This window comes from Mustela erminea, chromosome 17 (assembly GCF_009829155.1).
Source record: "Mustela erminea isolate mMusErm1 chromosome 17, mMusErm1.Pri, whole genome shotgun sequence".
NCBI lineage: Eukaryota > Metazoa > Chordata > Mammalia > Carnivora > Mustelidae > Mustela > Mustela erminea.
In genome coordinates, this window is record NC_045630.1 from 9,513,075 (window position 1) to 9,530,256 (window position 17,182).

Here is a 17,182-nt window from a genome sequence, read left to right on the forward strand (position 1 = left end):
GTCCTTGTTGTGGGTTTCAGAAATGCCAATTACAGCTTTCTCCTATGGATTTTGAACCAACTGGAATATAGACAATGGAAAATGTGGAGATAAAAATTCCTGGTACAGCTGAACTCGAGAATAGAACCTGCTTTTCTGGCCAAATGGGCTATTTTCTGCTTCCCCCAGGTAGGGACCATGGGGACCATCAGAAAAGAGAATCTGAAAAAAAAAAAAAAAAAAAAAAAAGGCATTTATAGCCAGTTTCCCACATCTCCAGTCTCACACACACTGAGCCCCAAGAGCTGGTGAAAGAGATGAGCCTCCAGATTACCCTGATCTGGTTATGGATTGTGAAAGCAAAATCCAAAGCCAAGAAGAGAGAACTCAGTGGGAGCTAAGTGTTTTCCTATTACATAGGTGGTAGAAATGTCCATAGTCTGTCACCTGTAAAAATACCATTTAAAGAATAAAATGAAACTAGTACCCCGGTAGTCATCACACAAGTGAAGAAATAGAACATGATGGGAACCTTAACATCTGTTACTTAGATATGCAGAGGGACACCTGGGTGGCTCAGTGGGTTAAAGCCTCTGCGTTTGGCTCGGGTCATGATCCCAGCGTCCTCGGATCGAGCCCCATTGGGATCTCTGCTCAGCAGGGAGCCTGCTTCCTCCTCTCTCTCTGTCTGCCTCTCTGACTAATTGTGATCTCTGTCTGTCAAATAAATAAATAAACTCTTTAAAAAAAAAAAAAAAGAAAGAAAGAAATGCAGAATCTGGGGCTTTATTCCCAAGCTCCTAAATCATTATGTGCATTTTAACAAGATCCTATAGACATTGTTTGTACATTACTGCTTAGGACGTACCACTCTAATGCACATAAATGAAAGTTTCTCTAGGATATAGACCTACAGGTAGAACTGACTAAAAGTAGGATATGCATTCGCTCAGCTTTACTAGTTAGTGCCCAGTTTCTTTTTGAAAAGATAGTTCTAATCTACGTAGCCTCCACCAGCTGTGGATAGAAGTTGCCATTGGGCCATATCCTCACCAACTCTTAATATAATCTGATTTTTTAATTTGTCAGTCTGGTAGGTGTGAAATTATGCCATTGTGCTTTTTTGCATTTCCCTGATAACTATCGAGCATATTTTCAGTTATTCATGAGGAATTTTTCTTCCCTTTCTGTTAAATGAATATTTTTATCCATTTTGAGTTATTTTTATGTTTCATAATAATTTATAAGATTTCATTGCATTTTAATTACTAGGACATTATCTATACATTTCAACATGTATCTTGAAAGAATTTTATCTTAGTTTATGCAACTTTTTACTTCTTATGACTCTACTGATAACTAATATCCTTCCTGTTGTAGAATTTATCAACTCTTAACCTTAATGTGTTTGTGAATTTTTAAATCAATTTAAGAAATCTTTTCCTCCAAGTTTGTAAAAATAGACTTCTACGTTGTTTTCTGAAAGTTCTTAATCCATCTGGAATTAGTTTTTGCATGTGCTTTGAAATAGGGATCCAATTTTATGGTTTTTTTCATGAATAATTAATTTTACCAGACCCAGTTATTGAATAAGGTATTTACCAGTAATGCCTACCTTGTCATAGATCAGTTTTCCATGAATGCAGGTTTCTCCCCAGCTGGCTATGCTCCTTAAATCAATACTACATTATCTTTATTACTATGGTTTCATTTGCAAATCTCGATAAGAGGCAGTGCCAGTACCGGACTCTGAACCTAACTCTTGACCTTCTTCAGGCATCTCTTTTAGCTATGTACTGGGCCCATTTTAACTGCCTGTGAATTTTTAGAATTGGTTTGTCAAATTCCACAAAAACTTTAGTAGGGATTTTTATAATTTGTCTAAATATTTTAATCAATTTGAAGAGTCTTTCAGCTGAAGAATAATATATAACTCCCATTTATTTAGGTATTTTTACATAAAATAAAATTTTATAGTTTTTCATGTAAGTGCCTGGATATCTTTGTTAGACTTATTCCAAGATGCTTTATAATTTTGTTGCTATTATACTCAATTTTTTATTTTTTTATTTTTATTTTTTTTTAAGATTTTATTTATTTGTCAGAGAGAGAGTGAGTGAGCACAGGCAGACAGAATGGCAGGCAGAGGCAGAAGGAGAAGCAGGCTCCCTGCTGAGCAAGGAGCCCGATGTGGGACTCCATCCCAGGACACTGGGATCATGACCTGAGCCAAAGGCAGCCACTTAACCAACTGAGCCACCCAGGCGTCCCTATACTCAATTTTTTTAAAGTTGCATTTTCTAACCAGACCTTCCTGTTGTATAGAATATTAATTTTTGTATTCCACAACCTAATTTTTACAAATCACATCACCTGAAGATAATGGTGGTTTTGTTTATCCCTTTCCAATAACTATGCTTTTTCTTAAAAATATTCTATTTATTTATTTGACAGAGACACAGCAAGAGAGGGAACACAGGAGGGGGAGTGGGAGAGGGAGAAACAGGGTTCCCACTGAGTTGGGAGACTGATGCAGGGCTCAATTGTAGGACCTGGGATCAAGACCTGAGCTGAAGACTGACGCCTAACGACTGAGGCACCCAAGGTGCCCCTGATCTTTGTTATTTCTATTTTTCTGCTAACTTTGAGCTGTTTGTTCTAACAATTCTGACAGATGTGAGGCAATATCTCATTGTGGTTTTGATTTGCATTTTCCTGATGATTAATGGTGTTGGACATCTTATCATGTCTCTCTGTTGGCCATCCATATGTCTTCTTTGGAAATATATCTATTTGGGTCCTCTGCTCATTTTTTAATGGGATTATTTGGATTTTTATGGTGTTGAGTTATTTAATTCTTTGGATATTACTGTTTGTATTGCTTTGTATATTTTAGTTATTACTGTTACTGGACATATCATTTGCAGATATCTTCTATTATTCAGTAGGCTGCCTTCTTATTTTGTTGATGGTTTCCTTTGCTGTGTCAAAGCTTTTTACTTTGATGTAATCTCAATAGTTTTATTTTTGCTTTTGTTTCCCTCAACTAAGGAGATATATCTATGAAAATGTTTTACTGCTGATAAGAAATTACTACCTGTGTTTTCTTTTAGGAGTTTTATGGTTTCAAGTCTCACATTTAGGTCTTTAATCCATTTTGAGTTTATTTTTGTGTATGGTAAAAGAAAGTGGTCCAGTTTCATTCCTTTACCTGTAGCTGTCCGGTTTTCCCAGCACTATTTGTTGAAGAGATTATCCTTTCTGCATTGTATATTTTAGCATCCTTTGTCAAAAATAATTGACCATAAAAGCATGGGTTTATTTCTAAGCTGTCTGTCCTGTTCTATTGCTCTGTGAGTCTGTTTTTGTGCCAGTACCGTACTGTATTGATTACTACAGCTTTGTAGTATATCTTGAAATCTAGAATTGTGATACCTCCAGCTTTGCTCTTCTATCTCAAGATTGCTTTGTATATTTGGAATCTTTTGTGGTTCCACACAAATTTTAGGATTGTTTGTTCTAGTTCCGTGGAAAACATTGTTGGTATTTTGATGGTGATTCCACTAAATCTGTAGATTGCTTTGGGTAGTGTAGACATTGTAACAATATTGGTTCTCCCAATCCATGAATATGGGCTACCTTTCCATGTATTTGTGTCCTTTTCATTCTCTTTCAATAGTGTTTTACAGTTTTCAAAGCATAGGTCTTTCCCCTCCTTGGTTAAGTTTATTCCTAGATATTTTATTATTTTTGGTTGTAATTATAAATGGGATTATTTTCTTAATTTTTCTTTCTGCTATCTCATGATTATTGTTTAGAAATGCAACAGATTTCTGTATATTAATTTTGTATCCTGAAACATTACTGAATTCGTTAATACTTTTGGTGGAGTCTTTAGGGTTTACTGTATATAGTGTCATATCATCTGGAAATATTGACAGTATTACTTCTTCTTTGCTGATTTGTATGCCTTTGATCTCTTTTTCTTCTCTGATTGTTGTGCCCAGGACTTCTACTACTCTGTTGAATAAAAGCAATGAGAGTGGACATCCTTGTCTTGTTCCTGACCTTGGAGGGAAAGCTTTCAGTTTTTCACCATTGAGTATTACGTTAGCTATGGGTTTGTCATAAATGGCCTTTATTATGCTGAGGTATGTTCCCTCTAAATCTACTTTGTTGAGAGTTTTTATCATAAATGAATGTTATGCTTTGTCAAATGCTTTTTCTACATCCGTTGAGATGATGATATGGTTTTTATCATTTCTCTTGTTAATGTGATATGTAATGTTGATTGATTTGTGAATACTGAACCACCCTTGCATCCCAGGATAAATTCTACTTGATCGTGGTGAATAATTTTTTAAATGTATTATTGGATTTGTTAGTTGAGAATTTTTACATCTGTGAGCAGAGATATTGGCCTGTAGTTCTCTTTTGTCTTTATCTGCTTTGGTATCAGGGCAGTGCTGGCCTCAAATGCATTTGGACACTTTTCTTCCTTTTCTATTTTTTGGAATAGTTTGAGAAAAATAGCTATTACTTCTTTAAATGTTTGGTAGAATTTACCATGAAGTACCATGAATTTACTGTGAAGCTATCTGTCCTGGACTTTTGTCTTTGGGAGTTTTTTTTGATTACAGATTCAATTTCAGTGTAGTAATTGGTCTGTTGAAATTGTCTATTTCTTCTTGATTCAGTTTTGGAAAGGTTATGTTTTTAGGAATTTATCCATTCTAGGTTGTCCAATTTATTGGCATATAATTTTTCATAATATTCTCTTATAATTCTTTGTATTTATTTGATACTGGTTGTTAATTCTCTTCCTATATTTCTGATTTTCAGTTCTCTCTCTCTCCTCTCTCCCTCCGTGTATGTGTATGTGTCTGTCTCTTCTTTTGATGACTCCAGCTAAAGGCTTATAAATTTGGTTGATATGTTCAAAGAACCAGCTCCTGATTTTATTGATCTATTCTATTGGTTTTTTAGTCTTGATTTTATTTATTTCTGCTCTAATCTTAATATTTTCTTTCTTTTACTGGCTTTGTGCTTTGTACTTCTTTTTCTAGGTCCTTTAGGTGTAAGGTTGGCATGTTTATTTGGCATCTTTCTTATTTTTTTGAGTTAGGTCTGTTAGAACAGATTTTGCTTCATCCCAAAGATTTTGGACCATTGTATTTTCATTTTTATTTGTCTCCTTATATTTTTTAATTTCCTCTTTGATTTCTTTATTGAAACATTTATTGTTCAGTAGTATATTACTTAGCTTCCATGTATTTGTGTCCTTTCTGGATTTTTTTCTTGTGATTCATTTCTAGTTTCATCCATACCACTGTGATCATGAAAAATGCACGATATGATTTCAGTCTTTTTTTAATTTATTGGGACTTGATTTGCTGTCTAACATGTGATCTATTTTGTAAAATGTGCACTAGGCTCTTGAAAAGAATGGGTATTCTGCTGTTTTGGAATGGAATGTTCTGAACATCTGATAGATCCATCTGGTTTAATGTGTCATTCAAAGCCACTGTTTTCTTGTTGCTTTTCTGTCTCTGTGATCTACCCATGGATGTAAGTGAGGTGTCAAGGTCTCCTTCTGTCCCTGTGTTACTGTCAGTTTCTTCCTTTATGTCTGTTAATAGTTGCTTTCTATACTTAGGTACTCTCATATTGGGTGCATAAATATTAACAATTGTTATGTCCTCTTTTTGCATTGTATCCTCTATCATGATGCAATGTCCTTCTTTCTCTCTTGTTAGTCTTTGTTTTTTCTTTTTTAAAATTTTACTTATTTATTTGACAAAAAGAAAGAGATTGAGCAAGTACAAACAGGGCGAGCAGCAGACAGAGGGAGAGGGAGAAGCAAACACCCTGTCAAGCAGAGACCCCAACTCGGGGATCAATCCCAGGACACTGGGATCGTAGCCTGAGCCAAAGGGAGACACTTAACTGACTGAGCCACCCAGGCGCCCCTTGTTAGTCTTTGTTTTAAAGTCTATTTTGTTTGATATAAGTACTGCCACCTCAGCTTTCTTTTTCCATTTGCATGATAAAGGTTTTTCCATCCCTTCACTTTCAGTCTGCATGTGTCTAAAGTGAGTCTGCTGTAGGCAGCATATAGATGCATCTTACCTTTTTATCTTTTCAGTCCCCCTGTGTCTTTTGACACCAATGATTGGAGCACTTACCTTTTTTTTTTTTTTTTTTTTTTTTTTTTTTTAACATTTAAAGTACCTATTGGTAGGTGTGTACTTACTGCCAGCTTGTTACTTACTTTATGGTTGTTTTTGTAGTTCCTCTTGGTTCCTTCCTTTTCCTTTTGCTCAATCCCCCTGTTGTTTGATGGCTTTCTTTAGCAATGTGCTTGGATCCCATTCTCTTCATTTATTGTGTGTCTATTAATGGTTTTTGATTTGTGGTTGCCACCATTAGGTTCGCCATTACCAGGCACTTCAGGGATGTCTCCTGTGTGGGTCGTGTGTGCCCTACTGTTGTGGCTGAGCCACATTTGCCTTCAGTCCAGTCAGCTGCATTGGCCCACTTTTGCCTTTTGTGGGTGTACCCAGTGGGACTTAGGCCTTATTCTGTCCCTTGTCCCTTAGGGCCAATCTGGAGCCACTGCGGGCTTGCAGTTTGGTAGTTTCAGAAGTCAGAGTGGATGCCTACCCTCAGCTGTGGTCTCCCCAACCTACAGGACACCCACCCTGCCTTGTCCTGAGAGGCCTTCATTGGTGGGTGGATCTGGCAGTTAGACCAGCTGCCTGCCTCCTTTCCATTTGCTAGGGCTGCTCCCTCACCAGCCTGCAGGGTGCTCTCCCTGCCTGCCCTGTGGGAGGCTCTTGTTGGTGGGTGAACTTGACAATGAGATTCAAAGTTTGCCCCCAGTCTTTCTGCAGGTGCTGCAGTCACACTGAACTGCAGGACTCTCTTCCTGTGCTGCCCCTGAGAGTGTTTTGTTGGTAAGTGGAGGCACACTCAGAAAGGATGCCTTCCCCCAGTACATGTGCTGGTGATGCAGTGACAGTGACCAGTAGGGCACTCATTCTACACTGCCAACTACAAGGTTCAGCTGGGACTATGGGAACGTGTGTGTGTGTGGGGGGGGGTTACTCTTCCTCTCTCCCCAAGAGTGGAGTCACTTTGGAAAGCCACTTGTCCCTGCCAAGACTGCTTTTGCAAGGTTTGGTGGGGCAGGAGCCACTTCGAAGGGACGCCAAGTGAGGTGGATGGGATGGAGTGGAAACTCAGAAGAGCGTGGAGACAGAGCACGCCATGTTAGCAACATATGTGGATTGTGTTAGGTGGTGCGGGGGTGGGGGGGGGAGGGCAGGGAAACGGTGCCTACCAGCTCTTTTGTTCTTGGAGAAGTCTCCTGAAGATCCTCTCTGCCCCTCCAGCACACATTCGGAGGTTAGTAAATAAATCCGTACCTCAGTAAATAAATCTACCATATACCTCAGGCCCTTTCCAAATTGCTGCTTCTATGTTGTATTGTGGCTGGGTTATTTATTATGCTGGGTCTTTAAGGGTGGGGTTTCTCTTTCCTATTGCCTTCTGGCTTGCCTGGAGCTAAGCCCCCTGATTTTTATAGTATTCAGAGGTAAGCCCTGCTGATTATAAAAATTATAAAACTCTGCATATGAAATTGAGCCCCACTGGCTTTTAGAGCCAAATATCATGGATCCTCGTCTTCCCAGTTTGGGTGCCCCATACCTGGGGTGCCCGGTGTGGAGTTGGATGCTCTTGCTTCTCCATGCTTGTGGTCCCTCCTGTTTGTGGTTAATCTCTCCAAAGTGTTTGGCTCCCAGCTACGTTTCTGCCCCTTCTACCCTTTCGATTTGGCCTCACCTCTGTGATTAACTGTGGAATATATGTTCTGCCAGTCTTTGGGTCATTTTCTATGTTAGTTGCACTCATGTGGCTGTTATCTCAGTGTGTCTGTGGGATGTAGTGAGCTCGGGATCCTCTGACTCTGCCGTCCTCCCAGAACTCTACATCTCTTTATGTTGTGTATCCGTTATCAGATTACTGTAACTAGAGCTATTTTTGATAATTTTGTCCTTTAACCTTTGTACTAATGGTAAGTGACTAACACACCACCTTGTTAAGGTTTTAACTTATTCCGAATCTCACTATATACTTACCTAGTAGTAGTGTGTTATATATTTTCATAGTTTCTTTTTACTTCTTAGAGGTCTTTTATTTCAGCTTGGAGAACTCCTTTCAGTATTTCTTATAAGGCAAGTCTAGTGGTGATAAACCCCCTCAACTTTTATTTGGGAAGGTCTTTATCTTGCCTTCATTTCTGAAGGGCAGTTTCACTGGGCAAGTGTTCTTGGTTAGCAGTTTTTCCTTTTAGCACTTTGAATATATCCTCTCCTGCTTGACTGACACATAAAGTTTCTGCTGAGAAATGCACTATTTAGCTAAGGGGCATTCCTTTGTATGAGAGGATTTTGTTTTTCTCCTGGTGCTTTAAATTCTGTTTTTGTCTCTGGTTTTAGATAGTTTTATTATAATGGTTGTGGAGACCAAAATTTTAGATTAAAATTTTGGGGTGACAGGCTTATGAACTTGAATATCAAATCTTTTCCTACTTTTGGGAAGTTGTCTGCCATTTTATCTTTAGGTTTCTTCTCTTCCTTTCTGAGACCCCAGTGATGCTTAGATTGTCTCTTAATGGTATCCCATAAGTTTCACAGGCTTTGGTCATTCATTTTTATTATTATTATTATTTTATTTTCTGAACTGGGTTATTGCAAATAATCTGCCTGTGAGTTCACCGATTCTTTCTTCTGTTTGGTCCAGTCTACTGTTGGGGCTCTCTTGTAAATCTTTCAGTGTAGTCAGTGCATTCCTTAGCTCCAAAATTTCTGGGTTTTGTTTTGTTTTGTTTTATGTTTTCTATTTTTGAACTTCTCATTTTGTTCTTCTACTGTTTTTCTGATTCCATTGAATTGTTGATCTTTGTTCTCTTGTACCTCTCTGGACATCTTTAGACCTGTTATTTTTAATTCCTTTTTAGGGTACTTCTATCCATTTTGGGGATCCATTACTGGACTTTACTGTGTTCCTTTGGTAGTGTCAGGATAACCTGATTCTTGATGTTCCTTTAGCTTTACATAAGTCTCTACATATCTGAAAAAGCAGTTACCTCTTCCAAACTTTGGGAGACTGATTTTGCTAAGGAAAACCTTCACCCCAGGATAGAGCATATTATGACCCCAGGTCTCATGAGGTAAGGCATGACAGGGACATGCGGCATCTTTGGGTTCTGGGAGCCATGATGTCTCATTAGCCCAGACCAGTGGGGTCCATAGCATCAGCAACTGTGTGGTAGTTGGTGAGTGTGGTGTAGTCTCCATAGTCACTGCAAGGGCTGGTAGGGTTCTCAGTAGCAACTCCAGCTCCAGGGACTAGGGGCCAGAGCAGGAAGTGCTAGTGGCCCAAGCCAGTGGTGTGCACATACTCAGATGTGGGGGCCTACTGTAGTTTTTTTGTGTACTGGCAGGGGTCAGTTTCAGACATGCACATCGTGTTGAGGGCAAGGGCCAGGTGAATGCAGGCACACTAGCAGCTGTAGGAGCCCTGACCATCTATGTGCTCTCCTTGGCTGTGGTGTCTCACCATAGATGCTGGCACAGTAGTGGAGGCCAGTGAGAGGAGACAGGGCCAGGTCTGGGCTCACAAACAGCATTGAGAGCCTTGACCATTGGGATGCATTCCAACAGCTGCAGGGCTTACCACAGACATGCTCACAGTAGCAGAACAAGTAATGGAAGTCGGGCTGGGGGGCCTCTAGGTGCACATTTGGAGAAGCTAACCCCAGGCACCCACAAGGGGTGGGGTTCCAAGCTGCCTCTTGCACTAGCACAGCTGCAGAGGCAGGGGCTAGCTGCCTGTGTGGATCCCATTCTCTGGCACGGGTGAGGGGAAGGGAATGAGAAGGGACACAAGCAGCTGGGATCTGCAAATGCAAAAACCTGTGGGTTAAAAACCAGTGAAATCCACAGGGATCCATGGTGGCTATACTGATCACTGGTTTCTTCTATGGGGAAAGTTGCCAGGTCCTCTGTAAAGAGCAAGTCACCGGGAACCCTGGTCGCTGATACTGGGCGGCCCCTGCCCTTCTTCCTTGTTCCTAGTCATCTCTATACATCTCAGCTCTGTTGGTCCCTGGGTGGGTGAAACCAAAGCAGGTCCTTCATGGAAATACCCAGAAAGACTGGAGAAGCTGGTCCCTCTCCCTTTCCTGGGGAGGGGAACTCTCTGGTCAGTGAGTTACCTCTTGGCACTGAGCAGTGTCAGGTTGGTGGATGGGGGGATCGGGACAAAATGAAGCATTCTTTCTTCCTTTTTTTTGCAGTTGTTCTCAGGTTTTTGTTCCACTATGTTGAAGTTTCTTAAGTTGACTCTTAAGCATCCAGAACTGTTTGTAGATAGCTGTCTAATTCTTGATTTTGTGGGAGACAGAGGCTGGCTTCCCTACTGCACCATCTTGGTGACATCAGCTTTTCCTATTTCTATAATGACCCTTTCCCAGTTTCTTTCTTTGGCTTTTTATAATCTCTCCTTGCCTTAAATGTCAGCACCACTCGGGTTTCTTTCCTTGGCCCCTTCTCACTTTACACTTAAGTGTGTGCACCAACTCAAGAAAGCCAAGCAAATGATAAAAGGTCCAACAGAAAGTTGCTTATCTTCCATGGGAATCAGGTTATTACTTTAACGTCAGCTGATACTATCACTCTACAAGGTTACTTTTACTTTTACAATAATAATTTAGTCTTAATATGAAATAAGGCCTTTCTCATATCAGTATAGTTATCCTTTTGCCTATAAATATTCCTTTACAGATAGGTAACTCAGTGATACACTTCTGTTCTTACTTCCTGCACCTCTGAAAAGTAGCATAACACAGGGCAGACATACCAGCCCTGGAGCTATGGAGCTTTTTGATCAACTTAATACCTTGTGAACTCAGCACATTTGCCTTTGTAGATTTATATTACTTATTTTCTTTTTTTTCTAAAATCAGATTGAACATATGAAATATTGTTTTCTTTATATGGTCTCAGACACTCACCTCATCCATATTTACTGATTCCCCAAATATCTTCATTTGTTTTATATATAATAATGTCCTGGGCACTGTGCATCAATTAGCCAATAAAAGGACGTAGTCCTGAAGCACTGACTTTTAGAGATTATATGATTAAAAAAATAGATATCTTTAAATTAAAAATAAAATCACCTTCTAAAAAACATGCAACTTAACATACAAATCAATGTCCCTTTCAGAAAATTTATATTGCAAGGCTGATTAATAAAGGATTTGCATTGCTAATTAATGAATTTGTATTTGGCATAAGTTACAGCATGTAAACACTATAGGTTTTCTTTTTTTTTAATTTCTTTTCAACATAACAGAATTCATTGTTTTTGCAACACTACAGGTTTTCTTAGGCAAAATGATCATGTCACATTCTTAAAGATTTATACTCATGCAACTTTGGCTATATGAACTCGTAGTATTGTTAAGACAACATGCAGATTCAAGCCTCTCAGCACTTTGACATGTGAGAACTAATAGTTATGTTTAATTATAGATATATGTAGCTTTTTAAACATTTAATATTTAATTGTTTATATTTAATTGTTTAATAGAGTGTAAGGAAGATATTGAAGGACTTAGAAACATGTATATTGAAAATGGAATATTCAAACTAAGATTTAGTGTGCTGTTTACTAAAATATGATTCCTCTTTTTCCCCAACAGAAATTTCTTCCACAATTTAACCCAGGTAAAACATTTTTAAAAGATTTTATATATCCTTCATATATCACTACTATATTATTTCCTTCTAAGCATTCATGTTTCCCACAAGGAGAATTTTCCAAACTAATTTTCAACAAAAGAAGCTTAGAGTGCAGTGATACTTCAGATATGGTTTGAGGACCCCTAGAACTCCACAGACCTTTTCAGGAGATCCATGAGGTCTACCCTTTTTCACCTACATATCTGTGTGAGGATAGATTTTCTCCATATGCTTCCACCAAAACAACATATACCAACAGCTTGAATTGGGAACACAGATGATAATTCAGCTGTCTTCTATTAAATACAAAACCATTTTTCTAATTTTTTTGTTTTGTAAAATAGTTATTTTTCATAAAAATATATATCATGTTACATTTATGGGTTTATTTTGGCTTTTAAAATAAGTGCTTTCCAATCTTCTCAGTTTTAATTTGTACCTGGTAACATGGTAAATACTGATAGATCTAACCCACATAAAACAAAAGCTCTGTGAGACTCACAATAATTTTTAAGGCTATGAAAGTGTCTTGAGATCGAAAAGTTCTAATATCTGATCTGGAGACTCTTACCCATAGGAAACAAACTGAGGGTTGTTGGAAGGGAGGTGGGTAGGAGGATGGGGTAATTGCATGATGGGCATTAAGAATGTGATGTGGGTATGATGAGGGTGATGTGATGAGCACTAAGTGTTATACACAACTGATTAATTATTAAACTCTGCATATGAAACTAATGATGTACTCTATGTTGGCTAATTGAATTTAAATTTTTAAAAAATCTGGTCCAAGGGTGGAAGCTGGCAGTGGAGTAGGAGGACCCTAGCTTGTCTCTTTCCATAAATACAACTAAATACTATCAAATTATCCTAAATACACCAGAAGTTGACCTGAAGACTGGCAGAATAAACTCTACAACTATAGGTAGAGAAGTCACACTGAAGAAGTTAGGAAGTACAGAGATGCAGTTTGGGAGAGAAACAGATCACGGCCACTGTGGAAGGGAGGGAAGGGTGAGAGCTAAACTAGCACACAGGGGAGCACACGGGAAAAATGAATCCCATACCAGTTGGCTTGAAAAGTAAGGAGGGCTGAATATTGTGAGTTCTTGCAACCAGCAGGGATTAAAGCCTAGAGTTTTAAAGGCCAGTGAACTTGACTGGGATACAGCCCAGAGAGTACTGCACTGGGCTTGGGAAGAAGCCAGACAAACAACTAGCCGACACGCAGCATGGAAACAATGATGAAGGAGCACCTGCAGCACACACTGGGAAGGTGTGAGTCCCAGAGAGGCAGCACTCATGCAGAGACACCTCTGGGAACAAAGGAACTGGCCGAAACCATTTCCCTATTCTGACCCTCAGTATAAGCACAGGGCTACCTGCAGGAACCAGTGCAGTGCCGACATTTGCTAACTTACTTGTGTCTATAAAACCCTAACCCCCACACGCACTCCAGTGAAACCACCCACCTGAAACATGCTTGCCCAGTCCCAGTGCAGCAGGCCATCTCCCAGAAGACTGCCCAAACCCCTGCTCACACCATACTTCCCACTGTGGGAGTTTTGCCAAGCCTCTGTTCTGCCAGCAGTGGCAACAAGTCTTATTTCACAAACAAACCAAAGCACACCTACTTAAAACATGCCACATTAAGTCCAGGGACCAAACACTGCCTACAACAGGCAAAGAGAGAATCTGCAGATAACTGGCCTGAAGGATAAAGCAGCCAGAATGAAACAGCACAGTACATGTAACACATATTGGAGACACTCCCAGAAGTGCCAGGCCCTGGGGAACAAGGGACATTACATGGCAGGGCGCTACAGGACCTCTTCTTCATAAGGCCATTACCATCAAGAATAGGAGACATAGCTAATGTTTCTAACAGAGAAACAGGCTCAGAGATATAGAGAAAATGAGAAGACAGAGAAATTTATCCCAAATGAAAGAACAGGACAATGCCACAGCCAGAGAGCTAAGTGAAACAGATATAAGTAACATGCTTTGGTAGAGAATGTAAAGCATTGATCTTAAGAATATTCACTGGACCTCAGAAGAGTAGAAGACATGAGTGAGAACTTTAACACAGAGATAAGGAACAACATGGAAGAGAGAGAGGGCATGATAAAATGAGAAACATGCTTCATGGAATGAACAGAGGTTAGAAGAAGGAGAGGAATGAATTAGTAACCCAGAAGACAGAATGATGGAAAGTAATCAAGGTGAACATAAGAGATAAAAAAGAATTATGCAAAACAAGAATAGAGTTAAGGAACTCAGTGACTCAATAAAACATAGTAACATTCATATAATAGGAGTCCCAGGAGAAGAGAGAAAATGGATCAGAAAATTTATTTGGAGAAATAATAGCTGAAAACTTCCCTAATCTGCAGAAGGAAACAGATATCCAGTTCCGGGAAACACAGAGAACCCCCATCAAAATCAACAAAAGCAGACACACACCAATACATATTGTAATTGAACTGGCAAAATATAGTGATAAAGAAAAAAATTTTAAAGCAGCAAGACAAAAAAAGACAGTAACTTACCAGGGAAAACCCATAAGGCTAGCAGGAAATTTTTCAGCAGAAACGTTCCAAGCCAGAAGGAAGCGGCAATGGGAAAAATCTGCAGCTGAGAATACTCTTATCCAGCAAGGTTATCTTTCAGAAAACGAGAAGAGATAGTTTCCCAGACAAACAAAAACTAAAGGAGTTCATGACCACTAAACCAGCACTGCAAGAAACATTAAAGAGGACACTTTGAATGGAAAAGAAAGACCAAAAGTGATGGTATAAAGATAGGAATCACAAAACCAGTAAAAATGAATATTTCAGTAAAAAAAAAGTCAAGGAATCCACAAAATTGAAGTATGTGAAATATAACAACATATATCCAAAATGTGGGGAGGAGGAGAGTAAAGAATGGGTTCAAACTTTAATGACCATGAACTTAACATAGACTCTTACATGAAGAAGAGGTTATATACAAACCTAGTGGAAACCACAAATCAAAAACCACTAATAAATTTACAAAGAATAAATAGAAAGAAATCTATACATGCCACTTAAAAAAAATCAGCAAATTATGAAAAACGGAAAGGAAAGGATCAGAGAAAATCTTCAGAAACAATCACAAAGCAGATAATAAAATGATGATAAATACCTATCAATAATTATTTTGAATGTTAAGGGACTAAATGCTTCAATGCAAAGATGTAGGGATGACAGAATATATAAAAAACCAACACCCACCTACATGCTGCCTACAAAAGACTCAATATAAGTACCAATACTTATACTGGACAAAATAGACTTTAACCAAAGAGTGTAACAAGAGACAAAGAAGGACACTACATTTTAATAAAGAAGACAAACCAACAAGAAAATATAACAATTGTAAATATGTATACATCCAACACAGAAGCATCCAGTTAATAACAAACATAAAGGAACTAATTGATAATACATTAATAGTAGGAGACTTTAACACCCCACTTACATCAATGGACAGATCATGTAAACTGAAAATCAACAAGGAAACAATGGCTCTGCATGGTACGTTGGGCCTGATGGACCTAACAGATACATTGAAAGCATTCCATTCTAAAATAGTGATTGAAAATTTACTATAAAGACAGTAAAATAATAATAACTATCATAATAAGTAAACCTCCTGGTATAATGAAGCCTCCATAAAACCCCAGAGGACAGGGTTCAGAGGGCTTTCCTAGTTGGTGATCACATGAATAGTCGGCGAGAGTGAACACCAAGTGAGGACATGGAAACTCCTCACCCTTTTCCCATGCCTTGCCGTCTGCATCTTTTCCATCTGGCTGTTCTTAAGCTACATCCTTTTATAAAAGCCAGTAATCTATGAATTTCTCTTCAACTTCTGGATCATCCCTGACTCCCGCATCCAGGGAAATGTTGAGGAGGACTCTTGACCAAGAGCCTGAATGAGTAAGGAATTCCCCAAAGAGAAGCTAAAGACAAGGCCGTTGCTTTGGCTTCCTGATTCTTTCCTCAGCCTGAACTGGGAAGTAATTCACAAGGGAGAAGTGAAAACAGCACCTTATCTCTGGCTTCCTGTCTTTTATTTCCTTGCACTCCAGTATGTGGTTTCTGAGAGTGAGGAAGTAGAAGCTGGCAAAACTATTGTTTGAGTTACAGCCTCGGAGCCATTCAGCTGAAGCACACAGAAGTGACCTGGCAACACTTCAAGGTTTCAGCCACAGGCCCTGCCATGGAAGCATGACACAGGATACTGATTTGCCTGCCTCTTGCTGTTATTCCCACCCCAGGGAGTTGTGTCTGCTGCCCTCTGCCCAGCCCCCCAGCAAGTGCCTCATCAACAAAGTCCCTGGGCAGACACAGGCCCACAACATGCATTTATATACATAGTTTTAAATTAACATAATTTAAATAGTACTTTTGTCCTAGCGTATGAAAAATAAATGAACAAATAAACCTTCCAATAGCAGATCAAGATAGTTGAATGAGTCCATGTGTCCATGTGCACTCTTATCTCAAATCCAGCTGATGTTAAAGAATTTCTTATTAAAGCTATAACTGGAACAATGAAAAAAAAGAGAGTGTTTATTATTGGATAATTTTAATATAGGAAATAGAAAATTCTAGGAGTAGGATACATATTACAGACCCAAATAATACAGAATAACCTCCATCTCACTCAAAGAAATGCCTTTAGAAAATATGTGTGGAGAATTCCAGTCTACACATTTACATCAACATAGGTGCACTTGTGTCAGAAATAATTAAAGAATCTAAAGCCAGAGTTATAACGTTGACTTTGGAACTATGAGTGTTAGAAGATAAGCCCTAGATAGGGATGATGTTTTATTGTATGTATGGGGATAGAAAATGAAGGCCTCTAACCTATGAGAGAAGGAGGAGCTGAAACTAGTCTCCCTACATTTCGCTAGGGTTTATAAAATATCTGTAAAGTGTGAAAGAGTAAAGTTCCACTCACAGGCTTAGAGGAATTCCAAAGAAATGATATATCCTCTGAGGGCTATAAATGCATTTGGAGTTAGCTACATGAAGTGTCACGTGGATGTTCAAGTTTAGTAGCCCAAGAGTCTGAAGAACATAAAGCCAAGTAATAAACACAAAATGCAAGCAGTGAAATACATAGGGTCCAGGCAGAGGTGACTGCAAAACTCATTTCCATAACCCAGAGCATATAAGATTCTCATAGAAGACAGTCCCTCTGAAAATAACCTCAAAGTAAAAGGTATAAACCAGGGCACCTGGGTGGCTCAGTGGGTTGGGCCTCTGCCTTTGGCTGAGGTCATAATCTCAGGGTCCAGGGATCAGGTCCCACGTCAGACTCTCTGCTCAGCGGGGAGCCTGCTTCCCTTCCTCTCCCTC

General features: G+C 39.1%; 1 protein-coding gene across 5 annotated transcripts in view; it reads left to right on the top strand.

Moving 5' to 3' along the window:
• The window catches only part of CATSPERE (catsper channel auxiliary subunit epsilon), a 157,329-nt gene that overhangs the window by 21,875 nt on the left and 118,272 nt on the right, over positions 1-17,182 (top strand). For all 5 annotated transcript variants that reach the window (XM_032317865.1, XM_032317869.1, XM_032317868.1 and 2 more), the window contains one exon: positions 11,753-11,777. In XM_032317865.1, the coding sequence (XP_032173756.1) occupies positions 11,753-11,777 (25 nt within the window). The remainder of the gene's footprint in view (positions 1-11,752; positions 11,778-17,182) is intronic.